At 46.1% G+C, this 23032-nt stretch overlaps 1 protein-coding gene across 2 annotated transcripts in view; it reads right to left on the bottom strand.

The window, feature by feature from the left end:
• Window positions 1-23032, bottom strand: part of hig (hikaru genki) — a 171430-nt gene that overhangs the window by 42306 nt on the left and 106092 nt on the right. The window contains exons 3-4 of one of the 2 annotated variants that reach the window (XM_071695544.1): window positions 10351-10516; window positions 2519-2695 (exon numbers count right to left, since the gene is read on the bottom strand). In XM_071695544.1, coding sequence (XP_071551645.1) covers window positions 2519-2695; window positions 10351-10516 — 343 coding nt within the window. The remainder of the gene's footprint in view (window positions 1-2518; window positions 2696-10350; window positions 10517-23032) is intronic. The other variant, XM_071695545.1, reaches the window with a different exon arrangement.

Raw genomic sequence — 23032 nt, 5'->3', positions numbered from 1 at the left:
GTGGCTGGACCCGGATGTCATCAGCCAGGCGAGAGTAAGGTTGGTGCAAACAACGTTGTCCTGTGGCTGCCCGCTGAACACACTTCCAGGACGACGCGGCCAACTGGAAGGTCGTGGGTCCAGCAGAGGTTAAAGGGTTACACACACACACACACACACACACACACACACACCATGGATTCTAAAGAAAGCGTCATCGCTATACTCGACATTACACACCACCATAGCCTTAGACACTTGATCAGAAGGTTTGCCAAGGTAATCCAAGCTGCATGTCCAGTGAAAGGTCCCCGGGGCGTCCTGGCATTAGGGCCACAGGGACACAAGAAACGCTTATCCTGGTCATGGCGCTCGGCCTGTGCCACACTAAGCACTCGACTTCTTTTCTTTTTTTTACGCAGTCGAAGCTGAAACGACCCAGGAAGCTTACATCTACCTACCTACCTGCCTGCTTACACTCACTAGAAAACGAATCTATTATGCGCGACTCGCTTTCGGTAATGGGACGAGAAAAAAGTTCCCTTCCCGCCTATATCAAGATGAATCATGTATCACTTCTCTTAAAGTCAACTCCCGAACAACTTCTGCAAACCTTAAAGGGTGAAGGACTCCTGTTCTACGCCGAACATTATACTCAGGAGACGTGAAAAAAAATATCTGTGTACTGAATACAGTAAACACCAGTTACACATGAATGACAATGAAGTCCAACAGAAACAGACCAGTGGGTTCTAACGAGGCTGTTCGTGACGGTGGAAGAAAACAGACACACATGGGTCAGTGAGAGAGTTACAAGCACATACGTATTTTTCAAAGGGAAAAGCTCTTGTAAACACGCGTGGTCCCGTAAATGAGCGCAAGAGGAAAAAGAGGCAAGAGGAAGGTTGTTAGGGAAAACAGAACAACAGAGTACTCACATAACGGGAGCCCACAGTTGGTAGCCACTTCAACTGAACTGAGATTTTCCAGGACGTGGCTCAGGGGCGTTGTCGTCGAGTGGCTCCGACGTTGATCAGGTACTATGGTTACGCCACCTGAAGGACAGTAAGCCAAGCTGGACGAACACCCACTCCCCACAGTGAGCGCCAAAAGTCTGATGTTACCGCCGAGGTAACTCACGACTACAAGACCCCCAACTAAAGACAAGGACTTTTCACGTCAGGAATTTCCACCCAGTTAGAGTAAGGAGGTCAGTAACATCAGGGTGGTTACAGAGATTCCCCGCCAATAGCAGAGCGTCCTCACGCTCGCACCAAGTCTAGGCAGAGCGTAGACAGGGCTTCTCTTGGACGGCCGCATAGGGCGAGTTTGCCAGCTCCGAATACCGTGATTTGCCGAGGGGCTTGACGGACTGTTGTTCCCTTAAGCACAATCCTACAATATCACACAGAAAACGGACCTCAGGTCGTCTGGGGAACCAACAGGGGTGTAATACACACGGCCAAGAGAGGTCAGTGGTCAGAATCTTAACATCTAGAGGATGACGAGGACAACTAACTAGAAAAATATGCTGTATAAAGATTTATATATCCCTGGGGATAGGGGAGAAAGAATACTTCCCACGTATTCCCTGCGTGTCGTAGAAGGCGACTAAAAGGGAAGGGAGCGGGGGGCTGGAAATCCTCCCCTCTCAATTTTTTTTTTTTTTTTTTTCCAAAAGAAGGAACAGAGAAGGGGGCCAGGTGAGGATATTCCCTCAATGGCCCAGTTCTCTGTTCTTAATGCTACCTCGCTAACGCGGGAAATGGCGAATAGTTTGAAAAAAAAAAGAAAAAAAAAAAAAGAAAAAAAAAAAAAGATTTCAATACTACCGGTAACCAAGAAGCTACAACTCTGTCATAGAAGGATCAAGAGGACCATAAATTGAGAGTGTATGGCTCAGTTATGGATTCAAATGGACCATCAAGTATGGGAATGTGATCCGAGAAGAAAATGTTTCAGTGTTGTAAGCTTCTACATTACAGTGAGGATAATATCTGGAGCAAGGACAGTGTCCTTAATCTACACAGCTTGCACATATATAGATAGATGTTAGAAATACACGGAAAGATAAGTGGGTAGAGAGAGAGAGAGAGAGAGAGAGAGAGAGAGAGAGAGAGAGAGAGAGAGAGAGAGAGAGAGAGAGAGAGAGAGAGAGAGAGAGAGAGAGAGAGAATTCAGATAAGGCGTGACTCTGACAGCACATAGAGGGAAGAAAAACTTGTGACGCGGGTGACCTGCTCAGGGCACCGAGAAATTTGCCCGTCACGGAGGGACCTGCCTCTGTTGTCCTGCAGGAACCTGCCTGTGTTGTCCTGCAAGGACTGCCTCTGTTGTCCTGCAGGAACCTGCCTGTGTTGTCCTGCAAGGACCTGCCTGTGTTGTCCTGCAGGAACCTGTCTGTGTTGTCCTGCAAGGACCTGCCTGTGTTGTCATGGAAGGAGGGACCTACCTGTGTTGTCCTGTAGGGACCTGCCTGTGTTGTCCTGCAGGGACATATCTGGTGGATGATACATGCGCTTCTCGTAGCGGTACCTACCTGTAGGGTATTGCCTGTAACTTGAGGTCCAAGCCCAGGTGGGGTTGCCGTGGAGCCTGGGATACAGACAGTCCAGGTGGAGGATGGAGCCCGGAAGAAGCACTAGGGAGCCGGAGACATCCAGCATACCCTCGCCTCCCGCCACAGACCAGTCCAGTGCTGGCGGAGCCTCCTCTGCTGCCGAGGGAGACATGGGCCAGTTAGAATACATTGAGAAAAGGAGGACGAGCCAAGTTAAACTGGATTATCCTGGGCGGACAAGCCACACGAGCTCAGAGCATGGCCAGTTTAGGAAGCGTTGGGACCAGTGGGGGCGGGGAGGCCAGGTTAGTTTAGAACAATGAAGTTAACCGGGTTAGGACCAGATCAGATCAGGTAAAAAAAAGATTGAGGGGAAAAATCATTTAAACTAAGAATGAAATAATTAAGTTGTATTTATTAGGGAGTAATATAGGTACAAACTTAATAAATTACCTAAGATAAAAATGTGGAAAACGGTCGCTTATGCTCAACACTCTGGCAAAAATTATTTATATAATAAAGGAGTAAGAAATAGAGAGAGTCAGCTCAAGACTGGAGATAGGAACCAAGTCACATCAACATATACCAGTGGGCTGAGAGCACGAAATGCTAGCAGAGATTGTGTATACACGTGAGCGTCACTATGGTTCATAGAAAGTACATAAATGAGCTGCGTTAACATGTTAAGCTATGAGGTGTGGCGAAGTCCCACTGGCTGACAATAGGGAGTACAGGACGAGAAAAGGTGAACCTATGGTAGGACGGGGCATGGCAAAACTTGGAATCACAGAACGAACACAGACAACTCCGCTTCGACAGTGGAAAGAACGCCACTTTAGACGATTCGCGGCACCACGGAATTTCGAGCTTTCACAACACCTTCACTCAGCTTGCTCACCCTACACACACACACACACACAGGCACAACTACATAACACTCCAGGTTGACAAGGCCAGCTCTTGTAGCCACGTCCTCTTTAAAAGTACACTGGTAGTCTTGCCCGGCGAGGTACACACACACACACACACACACACACACACAGCCACAAAGGGTTTAGAAAAAGAACTCCCGACGCATTTATTACAGATCTGGCTTGTGGAAGGGGCGTGAAAAATCTTTTATGTCACGGGCGTCCAACATGAAGCGTAGCGCGGCGGCTCTTAACGCTCAGAAGGACCGGGAGCTGTTATAATCTCCTTATGTTCTGAATGGATGTCCTGGACGGCGGCGCCCTACACTCACTCTGATCCCGAAGCCACGGTTCCAGTAGGGACCTTCCTACCTACCTGCCTGCCTGCCTGCCGGCCAGCAGCTCTGGGCGTCCAGCATATCACAAGTCCATCTCTGGTGTTGACATTTGCGTCGGGATGTGAATCACTCTTCGTGAATCAGACTTTCCAGAAAGAAGCTAAGCGCCTCGGTTCAACTGTGCACACTGACATTTCCAGGTCGGGCGATGGCCTCCCAGGGTGTGGGGAGTTGGGAGGGATGCCGAGAATAAATCCGAATGGAAGAGTTCGTCCATAAAATTAATGGAGTTAATAGGTTAATTTCTCCACTTTTAATGAAGAGAAGGGGAACAAAAAAAAATCCTCTCCGGTAATCCAGTAAAATGGCGATGTTTAGTCGCCGGGAAAATCGTATTGACAGTATGAATTTACCAAGGATTTCCCTCCGGTAAATCCCGAGGCTGGCTACACGGCGCTGAGACTCGTGTACACAGGAGCGTTGTAGTGTTAACACAGTGGTGAATATCCACATTCACTCCATAAAACGTTTTGATGATTAACTTCTTAACTTGCGCGTATATATATACATATATATATATATATATATATATATATATATATATATATATATATATATATATATTTTTTTTTTTTTTTTTTCATAGTATTCGCCATTTCCCGCGATAGCGAGGTAGCGTTAAGAACAGAGGACTGGGCCTTTTTGGAATATCCTCACCTGGCCCCCTCTGTTCCTTCTTTTGAAAAAAAAAAAAAATGAAACACGATAAGTTCCCAAGTGCACTTTCGTGTAATAATCACATCACCCAGGAGAATTTTCTGGTGAATTCTTGATTAAGATATTCCATATAGTATTATTGTTGCTGAAGGCAACATTTACATTAAAGGATTTAAGCAACATGGGAAGTAAAGTAAAATTATCATTAAAAGGGAGAACTAAAAGATTCTTGGTGTCAATGGGAGGTTTGGGCTCAACTCTATAAAATAATTTCTTTGCTAACTTAAGGGAATCATCAATGAAAGATCTAGGGTACTTTAACTGGCTGCGCTGCTTCCAGTAGCAGAGAAATGTAGACTCCTTCGAAGCGATGATACAGCCTCTCCAATGGCAATTTTCACCGCCAGCAGTGTGGGAACTGGATATGTTTAACCACACGACTATGGAGGCCATAAAAGAGAAACGACTATTCGATTCCTAGCCAAATCTCCATCGTCGTCTTAACGTTGGCCATCAACGAACGTGGTCTTCTACCTCAGCCAACCAGCTAACGCATCACCTACACTATTATCACACCTGGGGCGATGGGTCTTCGCAGACCACCTTTTCAGTCCAGACTACGCTAATTGGATCAAGTTTATGATCTACTTATCATCATTAAAGGTGTAATATTTTTTTTTTTTCTGCTGCACGAGCTTTCATTTCACGCCCGATTTCCATATTTTTTTTTTCTTTTGATAATCTTAATTGCACCGTCCGTGGTCCAGAGGTTCTAGTTCACATTTGTGGCGAGAACTGCAGTATACAGGGCCACGATATACAGGGCCGTAGTATACAGGGCCACGATATACAGGGATCATACACCTCCAGTTTCTATACCGGCGGCAGCTGTGGCATGATGGTCGCCAGTTAACATTAATAATGGTGGCAGTGGCTGGGGGTGGTGCGTACGTACGTCTCCCGCTGATATTGTGGTAGCGGTGGTGGGATGACAGACAGAAGCCAGTGTCCTAATGGTTGGCATCGCAAGAGGTACAACACACCTCTACCTCAGCTACAAAGCGGGTCTTCTACCTCAGCTACAACGCGGGTCTTCTACCTCTGCTACAACGCGGGTCTTCTACCTCAGCTACAAGTGACTTCTACTTCAGCTACAACGCGGGTCTTTTACCTCTGCTACAACACGGATATTCAGCTCAGCTACAACATGGGTCTTCTACCTCAGCTACGACACGTGTCTACCTCTCCTACGACACTACGGGGTTACCAGCGATGTCTAGATCCACATCACTCACTAATGCTTCTCAGACCTGAAATCTAAGTAACTTGGCTGTGGGTTGACAGCGATTGAATACAAACTCCAAGCTTCCTTACACCTCCCCTCGTAGCTCTGAGTTGTCTCTTTCTTGCTAAGCATGTTTTCCACTTCCTCCAAGAATCCTCACATTTTTTTTTCTGGTGTCTTTACCGCTGTATTTCCTCAGCTCGCTCTATCTATATTCAGCTTTCGCTCGTTCTATTCAGCTTTCATCGTTATGCAAAAGATAGGAGGTCATGGTTATTCCTTTCCATCGTATGTGGTGATGATGATGATGATGATACAACAAATACACTCGAGTGAAACTTGACCGTACCTCAGGTCAGCATTGGGTTTCCAGTCTTACTTTAGCCATCGAGTGCAGTCAGTGACTTGTGTTGACATAACACAGAAGCAATGCCTGAAGAGATACAGATCAAATCTTGCAGCTTTTCTCTCTCTCCTAGAATGAAGTGTGGTAATTGGTATCAGGTCGTTGGCGCATCCTGGAATTAAAAGCTATGAATATCATCTGGTCGTTGGTGCCATGCTGGTGGCAATCCGTCGATAAGGATGCGGGAGGAAACTTTGATAATAAGCTGTAAACCATTGATGATAACTTGGCCAACAGAGTGGTGGTCTTGCCTGGGGTAAAACATGTAGGAGAAAGAGCTATTGAGGTGATGTGTGGTACAAGTTCCCCCTCACGGGTGGCAGTGGGTTGTGGCTGATGCTTACTAATGTTATGAGTTTTCACTGTGATCGATTACTTGTCAATGCTAATCGACAGAAGAAATTACGGGCGGAAATCTACGTGATTTAGTTACGGGCATAAAATCAAGTAGAAATTCAGTAAACATTGGAGAATATGAATATTCATGGCGGTATTATTGGTGCTGAGAATTACGAAGTCGGTACAGAGACCGTTAGCTAATTACTGATAAGTATCCAAAGCCTTGTTGATTACAGAAGCATTTACTCGCTTGGTTTCAAACGCAACATCAAGGACGTATTATGTATCCTTGGATATGACGTCTCTGTACTACATTTGGCCGCTCTTTAAGAAAATACACAAGAGAATGAAAAAAGAATCATAGAATAACCGAATGAAAAAAAAAAAGTGAGCTACGATTCTGCTTTCTTTAATACAGTACATTTCCATACATGGTTCATCACCCGAAATGAACGATTGAAATCTGCCCAGGTTTATGTTTACGTGATGATAATGATGAAGACTAAGAGCCAACGCTGATGATAGACTGGCTGACGTGATGATAACTTGGATAAATTCCTGAGGTTGGGCCACCAACTGGCAGACTTCACCCATCTGCATATTCATCAGAAGGAGACTGTAGAGACGATGGAACTTGCTGTCACCTGGAGAGGAGGACTCGCGGACCCCGTCCTTCAACACTTCCCCCAGCCTCAGCCAGTGAGAGGGACTTGCAACCATGCAACGGGGGAGGTATTTCCAATCGCATATCAAAGCAAGTTACAGACCAGGATGCAAAACTGGACGACGTTCTGTCTTAGTTCTCTTATCAAAGTACCTCAAGCACTGTAAGGAAAGACATTTCACCCTACATAGAAGAAGGCCAGACTTCAGCATTACCTACCGCCTGGTACGAACAAACGCTGAGGAAGAGGTTCTCTCTGTGGTAAACGTTTCAATGTCTGAATGAAAATTAGAAGACAAACTCTTCTACCATTCATACCCAAAGCCACCTTCATAGAACGAATATTTTTTTCTTCGAAATGCAGTTCTTCAATGAAAAACACTAATGACTTTGAAGTTTATACTTTTTTTTCATAGGGGGAAAATATGTGTATAAAACTCGCAGAGGGAGGCTGCTAACGAAGACAATTTGAAAAGGGGCTTCTGGGTCAGCCAGGGACCAGCATTAATGAAAGCTTTTCAACTTCTGAAAGTAAATCAGGTTCCCGTCAGGCCGCGTCTGGGGGGAAGGGGGAAGACGAACTTGGAAAAAAACTTCAAAATATTTGTATCAACGTCGACCAAGACCTTAATTTCTCATTTGAAAAGTTTCAAACTCTCAAAAGAAGTTATGATATACGTGACCGATCGGCTTGATGTGTCAAAAAGAACCAACAACCATTCTTTCAGCAAAGGACACAGCGACCAGAAGTCGCCTCCTCCTCAGCTTTCAGAACTGCAAAGAACGTGACTTATAGAAATCATTTAGACGTAAAATGTTCAACTGCAAAGGCAAGCGACGGTGAGGATGTCAAAGAAAAAGAGAAAGAGTGATAGAAATATACCTTCAGAGTGATGCGTGAGCGACGGTGAGGATGTCAAAGAAAGAGAGAAAGAGTGATAGAAATATACCTTCAGAATGATGCGTAGGTTTTAGTCACGAAGAGACAGAGAGCGAGTTTAGCCACTCAGTACTAATTATGTTTTATCCCGGGAACACTGTCAGCACAGTCCACTGCCCGCCCAGTGTGGGAATGAGGAATGGTTCAGGTTACTCATCCTCTGCCTCAGTGGTTCATGTGTAAAGTAACATCGTAACCGAGAGAGAAAATTTTACGGTGTTCACTAATCCACGTGTCCCCTGAAAGTATTAAGAGCTAAACAGATTATTTCTTGTAGATAAGTCATCAGGTAGAAATGTGAATACATTTTTCTATCCTCTGAGCTGTTGATCTTTGAATAACACAGTCGCGTTAATAGGTCTCATAACTATTCATGAGACACGGGAGTCGTCATACCATTTATTCACAGAAATCTACAAAGATATGAGAACTGCACGTTTCATTTTGGAAGAGGAATGCTACTGAAGCTCTTCTACAGTGGTCGTACTCGTTCTTTAAAGCATTTGATCCTAAATACATCCAGGTCCAGTGACTCCAGACTAATCCCTTGGCTTTTCCTGCCTCAGTTTGTTCTCTCATATCTCAGAATCCTCCCTGGTTGGCCTGTCTCCGTAACTGTTGGTGGATCAATGAAGTCCTCCTCTTTTTTTTTTTTCGATCCTCTCTACGAGGGGGTAACCCTAAAGTCTCTCCGTGTCCTGTCTTCCTCGTTCTTCTCGCACATATCAGACATTTTCCCATCTTCAGCAAATAGCCGGATGCACTCGCACTGGAGGCGATTCAACACTGTATTCCTCCACTTCTCTTACATTTGCCCCAATCTTCCTTCGCTCCAGTTACATCTCGTCTCGCCACAGTTAACTCTATGAACTTATATTTGCATAGGATTTCCCAGTGGGTCAGATGTAACCTTGTTAGGTTTAATGCCTCTAAAACCCAATATTTTCCTTTTTCTCTCTCTCTCAAACTTCTGTCACAACTTTTCCATCTGATGTATTTATAATTCTGCCAATCAGCAACTTCAACATTCTTGATATCACTGTTGCATTTAGTATATCTTGGAAAGCCCATATATCATAAAAAATCAAGTTCACCTCTAAGAAACTGGACATCCTTTTAAGATGAAGATTTTCCTCTTCTAAGCACCTGATCTGAATGTATATATCGATGATTCTTCCTTCTACAGGGTACTGCTCTAATACCCGAGGCGGCTTTAGAAACTATATAGTCAATTGACGGACGAGTCTTAAGCAATCAGACTCATCAACTCTCTAGTTTGACATCATAACTTGACTCTGTCTTATGCTTCAATATCTGGTTCTCTTCCCCTCTTCTATAGGTATTGCTCCGGTTTCTGCCCTCGAGAACTGGCGACATGCATACCTCCGCCATTAGACAGATAACCCAGTATTCAACAAGCCGCTACGATCGATGTCTGTTCGTTCGTTAGTCACGAGAGGGTCGTTGCGATGTCCGTTTCTTTCACTATACTCTCAGTCGTTGTGATCCATTACCTTCCCATACATTCGTTCTCCTAACACGCATGACCTGACCCTCAAGAACCCTTCTGTTCTTCCTCTCTAACTTCATCCTATTACCCTTTCCTCTGAATCACAGAAGGCCGAGCGTTGGTAAGGACATATGTGTATTTCTTGAGATTTTGCCATGAACGAAGAAATCATGTACAAGTCCCTTCCTCAAAGATATCAGCGCTCACTCCACCCTGCCAGCCACCTCACAGGGTAATGAAAGAGGCCTAGGCTCACTGCAGTACACCACTGGAGCCTCCAGAGGGGTTAAACTCAACATGGCAGTATCTATATTTATGTAACTACGCAAGGAACTTGTAAATAGAAAACAGAACAACTAAACTACCAGTTACATCCACCAAAAGAGACAGAATGTTAGTAAGATTCACAGAATTGGTTGAGAAGTATTTAGGCTGAACAGGGTAGTTACAGATACAGTCAATGATCATCAGGGTAGTTAAGGATGTAGTTAGACTCACGGGTTTAAGAGGTATTTAGTTTCAAGGTAGTTATTAAACAAAGTTAGATTCACTGGAGTCGAATCAGACACACTGCAATAGTTAGAAAACTAGTCAGGTATAAACATACAGTAATGCTGAACGGAGTATTTGGAATTAGATAGACACTGAAGTAACCCCAGCTGTAGTTTGGGGGCCATCATAAATGGGGCAATTAGACTCACCGGAGTAGTTCGAGAAGTAGTTGGTGTGGATGCAGACTGGGAACCTGCCCTTCCACTTGGCGTTGGTGCAGGTGAGGCTGGAGTCACCCAGTAGCTTGAACTTGCCTGGCCTCTCGCACCTCGCTGCTATCACCGACCCGTGAGGGAACTCCAGCTCTGGCGACGGCTGAAGCACAAAGGTCAAAGGTTAGGTTAGGTGAGGGGTGACCATAGATTTTTTTGGGGGGTGGGTGGGACATGCGTAGTGATGCTGTTTGACACGTACCAAATATAGAGCTTGGGTCACATCAGGTCACAGTAGAATTATAAAGGGTCAGCTTGGGTATTCTGAGGTCATAGATGAGGTATGTTGGGTTATTTCAGGTCACCCGAGACCACCTAAGGTTCTCAAGAATTCTGTAGGGTATCGGGTCGAGTCAGGTTATATTTGGGTTTATGTGGGAGAATGCAAGGTCATGTGAGGTCATGTCGGGTCATGTGGGTCATCACCTGGTATCATTCTGGAGTACTGAATTAGTTCAGGGTTAATTTTGCGTCAGCCAGAACATTGTGAAACTGTTTTCGTCGTCAACATGTGGGATACGCTCTCCCCCACACAGCTGTTATGTTCTCCCCATACAGCTGTTACGTTCTCCCCACACAGCTGTTATGGTCTCCCCCATACAGCTGTTACGTTCTCCCCATACAGCTGTTATGTTCTCCTCCACACAGCTGTTACGTTCTCCCCCATACAGCTGTTACGTTCTCCCCCACATAGCTGTTTCGTTCTCCCCCACACAACTGTTATGTTCTCCCCCACACAGCTGTTATGTTCTCCCCCATACAGCTGTTACGTTCTCCCCTATACAGCTGTTACGTTCTCCCCCACACAGCTGTTACGTTCTCCTCCACACAGCTGTTACGTTCTCCCCCACATAGATCTTACGTTCTCCCCCACACAGCTGTTATGTTCCCCATACAGCTGTTACGTTCTCCCCCACACAACTGTTACGTTCTCCTCCACACAGCTGTTACGTTCTCCTCCACACAGCTGTTACGTTCTACGTAATTACTGAAGCAAGGTCATGACGAAACAGACAGCTATCATCTATGGTGGCAGCCATACCCCCCTGAAGGCAGCCATACTTCATGAAGGCAGCCATGCTTCATGAAGGCAGCCATACCTCATGAAGGCAGCCATGCCTCATGAAGGCAGTCATACTTCATGAAAGCTGTCGTATCTCATGAAGGCAGCCAGACTTCACGATGGCGCCCATACTTAACGAAGGCAGCCATCTCTGAGGTAAACCATCCTTCATAATGTCAAGTCATTCTTCATAAACTCACTCATATTTCATGAGGTGCAGACGTTCGTCATGAGAACAGCCATTCCATAAACTCAGCACTTTTTTATGAGGACAGCCATCTCTTATGAAGACAGCCATATTTCGTGAAGGCAGACATATGTCTTTAAGGATGTCATTCAGGTACAAACCAGGTGCTTTCTTGAAAGCAGTAGCTCCACATGAAGCCAGCCATGCCCCATGATAGCAGCCATAACCAGGTAAGGTAGTTATCCCTCATGAAATCAGCCATGCCCCCGTGAAGGCAGCCATCCAACATGAGGTTAGCTGTGCCCCATGAAGGCCGCCAACCCTCATGAAATCAGCCATGCTCCAGGAAGGCAGGCTTCCCTCGTGGAGGTAGCCACATCCCGCGAAGGCAGCCATCCTACACGAAATCAGCCATGCCCCGTGAAGGCAGCCATTCTCCCCCCACAGCCGTCCGCTGCGTCCAGCTCTCGCCCACAACGCATGTTTTGACACAGGGACTCGGATACAGCACGTTTTCCACGACTTAGATGGGATTTTGTGAGAGACTTGATTGTCTGGTAGCGATGGGGCGTGTAATAGCGTTCCGTCGAGGGTTGTGGCGGCCGAGTCGGGAAATGTGTGCAAGAAAGTCTGTGGCGAAGCCTGAGGGCCCTATTCCCCCCTGGGGGAAGAATCTGTGGCAAAACCCCGAGGAACTGTGGCTAACTCTGTGGCCAAGTTTGTGGTGCTGTGGTGAAGTCTAAGGCAAAGTCTGAGGAATTGTGGAAAAGTTTATGTCAAAGTTTGACGCGCTGCCGTAAACATTTTGAGAAAGTTTGAAGCCCTGAGGTAAAGTTCATGCCAAGCTTTGAAGCACTGTGGTAAGTCTTATGGCAAAATTTGAAGCTTTGAAATGACGCGAGGTTAAAATATCCGGTCCGGTGACAAAACCTGGGAAACTGTATGGCAAGTGTAGAGACGGTGTGTGAAGTGCGAGTCCAATGATCTTACGTACTTCGAAAAATCAAACTTTTCCGTCAAATCTCGTCGTTAAGTCTTAAGACTTTAAGAAAGTTCGTGAAACTTTGTGTGACGCTTTTAGAGAAAAAAAAGATGTGTGGCTAGTGTTTAAGAAAGACTATTGTGCTACATAATGATTGGTAGTGTTAGGGCAGAGACTATGATAAAGGGGATATAATCGAAAGGTTATGATACAGGCATGTGATAAGAGTGTGAAGCAATTTTCTGGGCAAATTCATGGAAAATTACTCGCATATTTTTAGTGGACATTTATGGCAAAGTGTGTCTAGCAGGGTCGGGAACTATGGACCTGGCTAAAAAAAAAAAATTCTTTTCTTCAAGGAATTGCAAGCGATGGGATGACACAAGGTTAGATTCATCGACCCAAGAGACAGATCCGTAATGCGTATGCAAATCATTATACCTAACAGCTCTCAAGAGATTAATGGTGATTAACAACATGAAGCGACAGTGTGACCCCTGGTGTATGACGGTGCAACTGTTAAAGTATGTTGGCTCAGTCTTTGACCATGATCTTTAAAGGTCAGGTCAAAAGCCAAGCGAAGATATCCAAGGGTCATTCACGGAAGCGTTCGAATATCTGAGTTTCCCTTTCCTTGTGGAGACCCGTATCTATCTATCAATCTATCTATCTATCAAAAGCCAAGCGAAGATATCCAAGGGTCATTCACGGAAGCGTTCGAATATCTCAGTTTCCCTTTCCTTGTGGTGACCCGTATCTATCAATCTATCTATCTATCTATCTATATTTTTCAAAAAAAAGTTAGTGGTGCAAGTTCTGTAGATCTATATTTCCGCGCGACCCATCAGAGGGCTTTTATATTTCACCGAACACAAACACGTAACCCTCCAGGAGACGCAACCCTCGACCACGACACGCTCATCAATAATTCTAATCCCTTTTGTACAAAAAAAAACCTGAGGTAGCTTTACCTAAGGTATTATATATATATATATATATATATATATATATATATATATATATATATATATATATATATATATATATATATATATATATTATCCCTGGGGATAGGGGAGAGAGAATACTTCCCACGCATTCCCTGCGTGTCGTAGAAGGCGACTAAAAGGGAAGGGAGCGGGGGGGCTGGAAATCCTCCACCTCACGTAATTTGCTTTTCAAAAAAAAGGAACAGAGAAGGGGGCCAAGTGAGGATATTCCCTCAAAGACCCAGTCCTCTGTTCTTAACGCTACCTCGCTAACGCGGGAAATGGCGAATAGTATGAAAAGCAAGAAAAAAAAGAAATATATATATATATATATATATATATATATATATATATATATATATATATATATATATAGGGAGAAAAAGACAGACATATTGGTAAGTTTCTGTTATCAGATGATCGTGGGAAACTCTGAGGCTCCTTTCTCTTCAGTGGTGTTTCCAGGGAAGGGCATCTCCAGCGAGGAGCAAGTTATCAGCCACAGGACGCCCCACAGGACAGTTTCACCGTCGAGCGAAATGACTCACAAATCTAGGTTCGGCTTCAGATTCGGGAGGTCTGCACAGGTCTGCCGGAGGAGCGACATTGTGTCTCAACTGGTGAATGTTGGAAGGGCAGGAGGAGGAGGAAGAGGAAGCAGAAGAGGAGGAGGAGGAGGAGGAGGAAGAGTAGGAGGAGAAGTGAAGAAGAGGTGAGATGTGTGGGAGAGGTGGGATATGTGTGTGTGTGTGTGTGTGTGTGTGTGTGTGTGTGTGTGTGTGTGTGTGTGTGTGTGTGATGTTGCCTGTGACAAGCGGCCCTTGGCCTTCCCTCACGACCTCCCCACCACACCGCCACTCTCTAGGTGTATCCCGTCACTCAGCTGAAGGGGGACTGACTCGCCATCGCACCCAGAGGGACGTGGGAGAAATATCTGTTGTATCTTTGTGCTCATAGTTGGAAATGATGGGGCGAGGCATGCGAGGCCATGATGGGGCGAGGCATGCGAGGCAATGATGGGGCGAGGCATGCGAGGCAATGATGGGGCGAGGCATGCGAGGCAGTGATGGGCGAGGCATGCGAGGCAATGATGGGGCGAGGCATGCGAGGCAATGATGGGGCGAGGCATGCGAGGCAATGATGGGGCGAAGCATGCGGGGCAATGATGGGGTGAGACATGCAAGACAATGATGGGGTGAAGCATGCGAGGCAATGATCGGGCGAGGCAATGATGGAGTGAGGCAATGATGGGGTGAGGCATGCAAGGCAATGATGGGGTGAGGCATGCGATATCGCAGTCTTGGGTGAGGCATGCGAGGCAGTCTTCCTCGCAACATGGTGGTGTCTTATGTCATACGTCAAGAAATGCTTATTTTTCCTTTCTCGGTTCTACATCATCTGCTCTGCCTCCTAAATTCTTCTCTCTCCCTTTCTCTCATTTCCCTCACTTCTCCCTCCACCTCCCTCTCCCCCCCTCTCTCTCTCTCTCTCTCTCTCTCTAACACACACACACACACACACACACACACACACACACACACACACACACACACACACACATTCTCTCTCTCCCCTCTCCCTCTCTTTATTTTCACACATATTTCTACTGCTTTCTCAACAAATAGCCTTTCCAAACACTTCCTCAGCCACTTCTCCTAGCACTCTTACAAAAGCCTCTTTCCAAAACTCTCTCACAGTTGTCTCTAAACCAGCCCACAATAGGCGCTGCATCCTCTAAAAAAAAAAAAATCTATCTTTTTATCCCCAGTAACACGAGGGAATCTGGTAGGAAATCCTCACATTGACCATCATAGGTATAAAAGCATCTGCATCGTGTTCACACCTCTACGACAGCTTCTAAAACTCTCTTAAACAAGTGGCTTCACTTGCGATACCTCTGCGACAGCCTGCAGTGGCTCGATCTCTCTCTCTCAGTACTGCCACTGTAACAACAGCAGTAGCTACCTCCTCCTGGAGCATCTGAACAGTGAGCATATCCGTCAGAACCGTGCAGGGTTTAATCCTGGAGTCGCCCAAACCACCACCACCTCCACCACCTTCATACCTCACACTTCTTGGCTCGTCTGCATGGGGCCCCCTCAACACCTCACTATCGCGTCGTCGTTATTGGCTCCCTCCTTCCGCTCCATCTCCTCAACTCCATCCATTTTTCTTTTATTTCATTCTCCTACACCCCAGGGGCAAATGGCGGGACTCAGTATGATGCAATATTGGAGTTTTGTAATCCCTTGCCCCTCCTTCTCTCTCTCTCTCTCTCTCTCTCTCTCTCTCTCTCTCTCTCTCTCTCTCTCTCTCTCTCTCTTTTATTTACATTCACACGCAGAGAGAGAGAGAGAGAAAGAGTATGGTCCATTCGACTTGATCACCAAAACTGTTCAACATTTCACACCATCCAATCATATCTACGTCTCATAGACGTGTTAGCATCAAAGTCATGCAAAAAAAGAAAAAAAAAAATCTACGTCGCCTCAAAAAGCAAATTTTTTCAAACGTAGTTAAATTTGTAGATTGTTAAACCTGGCGAATCTGTGGGACGGATCGCGCAGGTGGTAAATTTGTGAAATGTCAGACTCGTTGGGTTCGTGAAACGCTTCGATGTGTTGAATCACTCGGTTCACAGGACATGGCACATCCATGGTTCGTGAAGCATGCAGACCTTCCTTCGCCGTACACCCGACGCCAGAAGTCGGGCTAATCTTCATCCCACTTACATCGACTCTAAACCCACCTATACTGATTCCTATCCCACCTACGTTGATTTTTAACCCACATATATTGATTCTTAACCCATCTACGTTGACCTTTAACCCACCTACATTGATTCTCATCCCACTTAACGTCGACATTTAACCCACCTATAATGATTCTTATCCCACCTACATTGACTTTTAAGCCACGGACATTGATTTCTAACCCATCTACATTGATTTCTTTAGCCACCTTCAATGATTCTCAACCCACTTACATGGTTATTCTTCATCGCACCAACACTGACTTTTAACCCACCTACATTGACACTTAACCCAACTACACTAACTTTTAACCCACCTTCAATGATTCCTAACCCACTTACATAGACTTCTAACCCACCTACGTTGATATTTAACCCATTTACATTGATTCCTAACCCACTCACATAGACTTTTAACCCACCTACGTTAATAACCCAATCACATTGATTCCTAACCCACTTGCACCGACTTCTAACCCACCTACGTTGATCTCTAACCCACCTAGCGATCCAATGTAGTCATTCAGGAAACCTTGAATCGCTTGGATATTTGTAGCGAAAGCAAAAAAGTCTCTGCGAGAATTTTTGGGAACCTAAATTCTGTTTTGGATAATTTTTTTTTTTTCCTCCCTTGTCCTCATCAGGGAGATAATGTTTGAATATCCTAATTACAACAAACACAGCCAGCAGAGAGAGAGAGAGAGAGAGAGAGAGAGAGAGAGAGAGAGAGAGAGAGAGAGAGAGAGAGAGAGAGAGAGAGAGAGAGAGAGAGAGAGACTGTTAGGAGCAGGGAGATGAAAGAGAGCAAGTGAGAATAAGCGAGGAGCTTTTAGAGGCAAAGGGATGCCAGTGAGAGTAAGTGAGAGTAAATAAGGGGGTTAAGAGAGGCGCAGGAAGTAACAGCCGGTGAAAGTGAGTGTTATCTGAGCAGTTGAGAGAGGCAGGTGGATGAAGTGAGAGTAAATGAGGATGCGGAAGGAGCAGAAAGAGGTGGAGAGAAATGAGAGTACGTGACAGACTGGCAGAAGCAGGAGGAAGCGTGGGCAAGGGAGGGTAAGTGAGAGAAATTAGATCATGGGAGAGGCAGGAGGAATTAGAGTAATAGGCTTTGGATGGGGAGGAATTGTGGGAGAAGCAGGATTGTGAGAGGCTGTAGGAGGGGTAGGATTGTGAAAGGCTGTAGGAGGGGTAGGATTGTGAAAGGCTGTAGGAGGGGTAGGATTGTGAAAGGCTGTAGGAGGGGTAGGATTGTAAGGGGCTGTGTGAGGGGCAGGATTGTGAGAGGCTGTGGGAGGGGCAGGACTGTGAGAGGCTGTGGGAGAGGCAGGATTGTAAGAGGCAGGATTGTGAGAGGCTGTGGGAGAGGCAGGATTGTAAGAGGCAGGATTGTGAGAGGCTGTGGGAGAGGCAGGATTGTAAGAGGCAGGATTGTGAGAGGCTGTGGGAGGGGCAGAAATGATATCAGAATACTGCATAAATGTGTAGATCTCAGGTCAAGGTCAAAGATCAAGGTTCAGGTTTATCAAAGGTCAAGGTCAAAGATCAAGGTTCAGGTTATCAGAGGTCAAGGGTGAGAGGTCATGGAAGAGGTGATGGCAGGGAAGAGTTAGAGAGGTAACTGATGGGCCTGGTATCCCTTCAGTTCTTTCCTCCCCAGTAACTTTTTCTCCCCAGGCAAACATTCCCCTCCAGGAGTCTTTCCCCCATCAGGAATCTATCCTCTCCCTCAGGAACCTAATCCTCCCCAAGAAATCTTTCCTCCCCCCCAGAAAGCTCTTCCTCCCTGAAATCTTTCCTCCCCCCCCCAGAAACCTCTTCCTCCCTGAAACCTTTACTCCCCCAGAAAGCTCTTCCTCCCCAAGAAACCTTTCCTCCCCCCCCAGAAAGCTCTTCCTCCCTGAAATCTTTCCCCCCCCCAGAAACCTCTTCCTCCCTGAAACCTTTCCTCCCCCAGAAAGCTCTTCCTCCCCAAGAAATCTTTCCTCCCCTAGAAAGCTCTTCCTCCCCAAGAAACCTTTCCTCCCCCAGAAAGCTCTTCCTCCCCAAGAAATCTTTCCTCCCCCCCAGAAAGCTCTTCCTACCTGAAATCTTTCCTCCCCCCCCCAGAAACCTCTTCCTCCCTGAAACCTTTCCTCCCCCAGAAAGCTCTTCCTCCCCAAGAAATCTTTCCTCCCCCAGAAAGCTCTTCCTCCCCAAGAAATCTTTCCTCCCCCTCAGAAAGCTCTTCCTCCCTGAAATCTTTCCTCCCCCCCCAGAAACCTCTTCCTCCCTGAAACCTTTCCTCCCCCAGAAAGCTCTTCCTCCCCAAGAAATCTTTCCTCCCCCCCAGAAAGCTCTTCCTCCCTGAAACCTTTCCTCCCCCCCCCAGAAACCTCTTCCTCCCTGAAATCTTTCCTCCCCAGAAAGCTCTTCCTCCCTGAAACCTTTCCTCTCCCCCCCAGAGACCTCTTCCTCCCTGAAACCTTTCCTCCCTAGGAAACGTTCCTCCCTCAAGGACCTCTCTAGGAAACGTTCCTCCCTCAAGGACCTCTCTAGGAAACGTTCCTCCCTCAAGGATCTCTCTCCTCTCCCAGAACGTTTCTCCCTCCGCAGTAACATTTACGCCACAGGAACTTCTCTCCAGAATATATCCTGTCGAGGAGGATCCTTTCCTACCCCCCTCCTCCCAATCCTCCTCGCCTGAGGGTTTGTTCAAGGTTAATTTTGTGAGCTGTCACTCGTGTAGTAAAAGGCGAAGCGCATGGGAGAGTGAGACGCTAGACGCGACTATCAAAGTGAAGCACGCGAGCAAGGGCAATATTACACTGGCATACAAGTGCGAGGGATCTAGAGGAGCGTGGCATGAAGACAGACCTCGAACGACCGTGGTTAGGAGGAAGGCCAAATGAACGGTTGGAATGGATAGTGGAAAGGAGAGAGAGAGAGAGAGAGAGAGAGAGAGAGAGAGAGAGAGAGAGAGAGAGAGAGGAGAGAGAGAGAGAGAGAGAGAGAGAGAGAACGCAAATGATACGCGACTAACTGAGTACATGGGTGATATACCTCCTGGCGAGCTGCTGCCAGTGCTGGGGCACTAACTCAGTTGTTTTTGGTATTCACAATAGTAACGGGCAGTGTATTCTTCTCCATTACACCCGTTTATATGAGAATGCGCCTCCGTGCTGGCGTGAAATACTTTGACCTACTTGAGCTTTAGCGTCGGTGTTTGTAATTACAGAAACCCTTCGTATTTCGACCAGAGTTTCCATTTTTCTTCTGTGGTTACCGACATTGGACGGGTACAAACACGCCAAATTGTGGCCAACTTGAATGAGAGGAAAAATAGAGGATGAGGAAAAGAATGGAGTCAATTCCAGTTCCCTCGGTGTCTGTAGATTCGACTCTTAAGGGTGGAATGATGGTAAGGGAGGGAGGGAAAGACAAGAGAAAGAAGAGAATTTCACGGCTTCGTTATTCGAGGAAAGAGGATATTGTAGTGATCAATCCTCACGTAGTTGATTTCCACACAGAATCGACAGGAGGCAGCAGCCTCGCAGATGCCACAAGTCCAAGCCTAGAAATTACACATGCAGACAGTTCAGGAGAGAGAGGTGGCCGAAGTAATACCTGCAGGAGAGAGAGAGAGAGAGAGAGAGAGAGAGAGAGAGAGAGAGAGAGAGAGAGAGAGAGAGAGAGAGAGAGAGAGAGAGAGAGAGAGAGAGAGAGAGAGAGAGCAGCAACCTCATGGCGGACGAAAAAAGGGGTGGCTGAACAGACGTGAGGAACGCCAGTGTTGAAAGGATAAGAGAGGGAAGTCGCTTCAGTTAACAACTGCAGAACACTGGACCAATTATAGAGGGAGCCATGTTTTAGAAAACTTGAGAGAAGCAGGGGAAACTAAAGGTAAGAATTCTAGAAAGGAAAGAAGTGCCCGACCATATTAACTGCTTTGAAGACACCGAGGGTCACGTCAAATTGATTCACGAACATCCCGAGGGAAAGAGATCACACAGGAGTTACATGAAAGAGATGATCACCACCAGACCTTCCACCACAAGAGCGGTATTAATGTTGACCTTTACGGAAGGAATAAGGTTCTAAGTACTTAAAACAAGTTGAGAGATAAGGAAAGTTTCAGAAACTATACAGACAACAGAAGTGAGAGCAGTGAGAGACAAAAGTTGGTGGGGATAAAAATCGGTCTCCTTTCCTCAGAGATGAGATGCACCAAGGCCTGCTTCTTACGTAAAGCTGGGGGTGTTTAAAAGACGTAGACGAGGTAGGTGAGCAAGGACTGGAACTAGTTCGGAGGCACACGTGTAGCTGAGGAGAGTACTTGGATGACCTTGGGCAAGGAGGGAGGAAAAGGCATATACTTCCAGTGGGTGGAAGATGGGGAAGGAGAGCTTGAATCGTACTCATCCATAGGAAGGTTGAGGGAGAAGAAGACGCTAAAAAGAGCGGGTTTTGTGTTCGCGCGAGAGTTACCCATAGATCGATCACGTCAGAAGAGAGGAGGGAAGGTGTGAATTGAGAGAAGTTTTATTGAAGTTTTAGTTAAAGGCCAGAAAGGCCTTCCTGTAGAGGAAAAATAGAGTCGAATTAACATACTCTGTGAAGGTGTGCTTGATTCGACGAATAATACCTTCGTAATGATTCCAAGCAGAGAAGGTATGATATTCAGGAGGAAAGATAATTCATGGATGAACGATACACAAAAAGAATGAATAAAACCTTATTTAGTATATACATACAGTACGTATATACATTACATATTTTCAAATGAGATTATTCAAGCATTCATACTTTTCCAACTTTCTGGTAATGGCAACACAATCATAAAAACATAATAGCATCGATACTTTACGGATGGTCGGATCGTCCCATTTTCAGGTTCCCCCTACCATCCCACCCTCCTTCACCAGGCTATTGGACCCAGAGATAATTCAAAGAAAATTGGATTTTTCTCATTTTCAGGCCCCTCAATTATTAGGCCCTAGAGCCGAGCCACCACCACTATGTCCTCTCCTACACACACAAGCACACAGACACACACACACACACACAGACACACACACACACAGACACACACACACACACACACACACACACACACCACACTTAAAAACGCCCCAGTAAGGTACAGGAAGGTCGTCAATGTCAAGGTACAACCACCAATTCGAAAAATCTTAAACACCTTTCGTGTTCGGATAATTCCAAGGCGAAAACACGCTCTTATCTGCGTGTATGACCCTACCAGGGTAGCAGATCCCGAGCTTTTGTATCCTCCGTCTCTCGCATGAACCCCGCCTCCTGCTGGCTCATTATGGAGTTACCTTCGGTAATTACATTAGACTCGGCTGCTGCCCGATCCTCTAAAACCTCCGAGTGGTTATAGAGGTCTTGATGCTATTCCTGGTTTGGAAAGGAGAAAAAAGAAGTTTCCTTCTTTTTTCCTCTCCGTGTGTCTGACTGACACGAAGCTGCGCTCTTGGGTATTTGATGTAGCACGTCAGCTAGTTGTATTGACGATGTCTGTTCTTACCATTTACGTTCCTCTCCATTTCCCAGACGATTTACGACGGTCGCCTTCATTCATTCCCCCCCCCCCCCCACTCTTACAAAAGCCTCTTTCCAAAACTCTCTCACAGTTGTCTCTAAACCAGCCCACAATAGGCGCTGCATTCCTCTAAAAAAAAAAAAAAATCTTCTTTTTTTCCCCAGAAAACACGAGGGGATCTGGTAGGAAATCCTCACATTGACCATCATAGTTTTAAAGCATCTGCATCGTGTTCACACCTCTACGAAGCTTCTAAAACTCTCTTAAACAAGTGGCTTCACTTGCGATACCTCTGCGGACAGCCTGCAGTGGCTCGATCTCTCTCTCTCAGTACTGCCCTGTAACAACGCAGTAGCTACCCTCCTGGAGCATCTGAACAGTGAGCATATCCGTCAGAACCGTGCAGGGTTTAACCCTGGAGTCGCCCAAACCACCACCACCTCCACCACCTTCATCCCTCACACTTTTTGGGCTCGTCTGCATGGGGCCCCCTCAACACCTCACTATCGCGTCGTCGTTATTGGCCCCCTCCTTCCGCTCCATCTCCTCAACTCCATCCATTTTTCTTTTATTTCATTCTCCTACACCCCAGGGGCAAATGGCGGGACTCAGTATGATGCAATATTGGAGCTTTGTAATCCCTTCTCTCTCTCTCTCTCTCTCTCTCTCTCTCTCTCTCTCTCTCTCTCTCTCTCTCTCTCTCTCTCTCTCTCTCTTTTATTTACATTCACACGCAGAGAGAGAGAGAGAGAAGAGTATGGTCCATTCGACTTGATCACCAAAACTGTTCAACATTTCACACCATCCAATCATATCTACGTCTCATAGACGTGTTAGCATCAAAGTCATGCAAAAAAAGAAAAAAAAAAAATCTACGTCGCCTCAAAAAGCAAATTTTTTCAAACGTAGTTAAATTTGTAGATTGTTAAACCTGGCGAATCTGTGGGACGGATCGCGCAGGTGGTAAATTTGTGAAATGTCAGACTCGTTGGGTTCGTGAAACGCTTCGATGTGTTGAATCACTCGGTTCACAGGACATGGCACATCCATGGTTCGTGAAGCATGCAGACCTTCCTTCGCCGTACACCCGACGCCAGAAGTCGGGCTAAT

The sequence above is a fragment of the Panulirus ornatus genome, chromosome 58 (assembly GCF_036320965.1).
Source record: "Panulirus ornatus isolate Po-2019 chromosome 58, ASM3632096v1, whole genome shotgun sequence".
NCBI classification, from domain to species: Eukaryota; Metazoa; Arthropoda; class Malacostraca; order Decapoda; family Palinuridae; genus Panulirus; species Panulirus ornatus.
The sequence above is the reverse complement of the archived record's forward strand: the minus strand, read 5'-3'. Positions and strand labels throughout refer to the sequence as shown.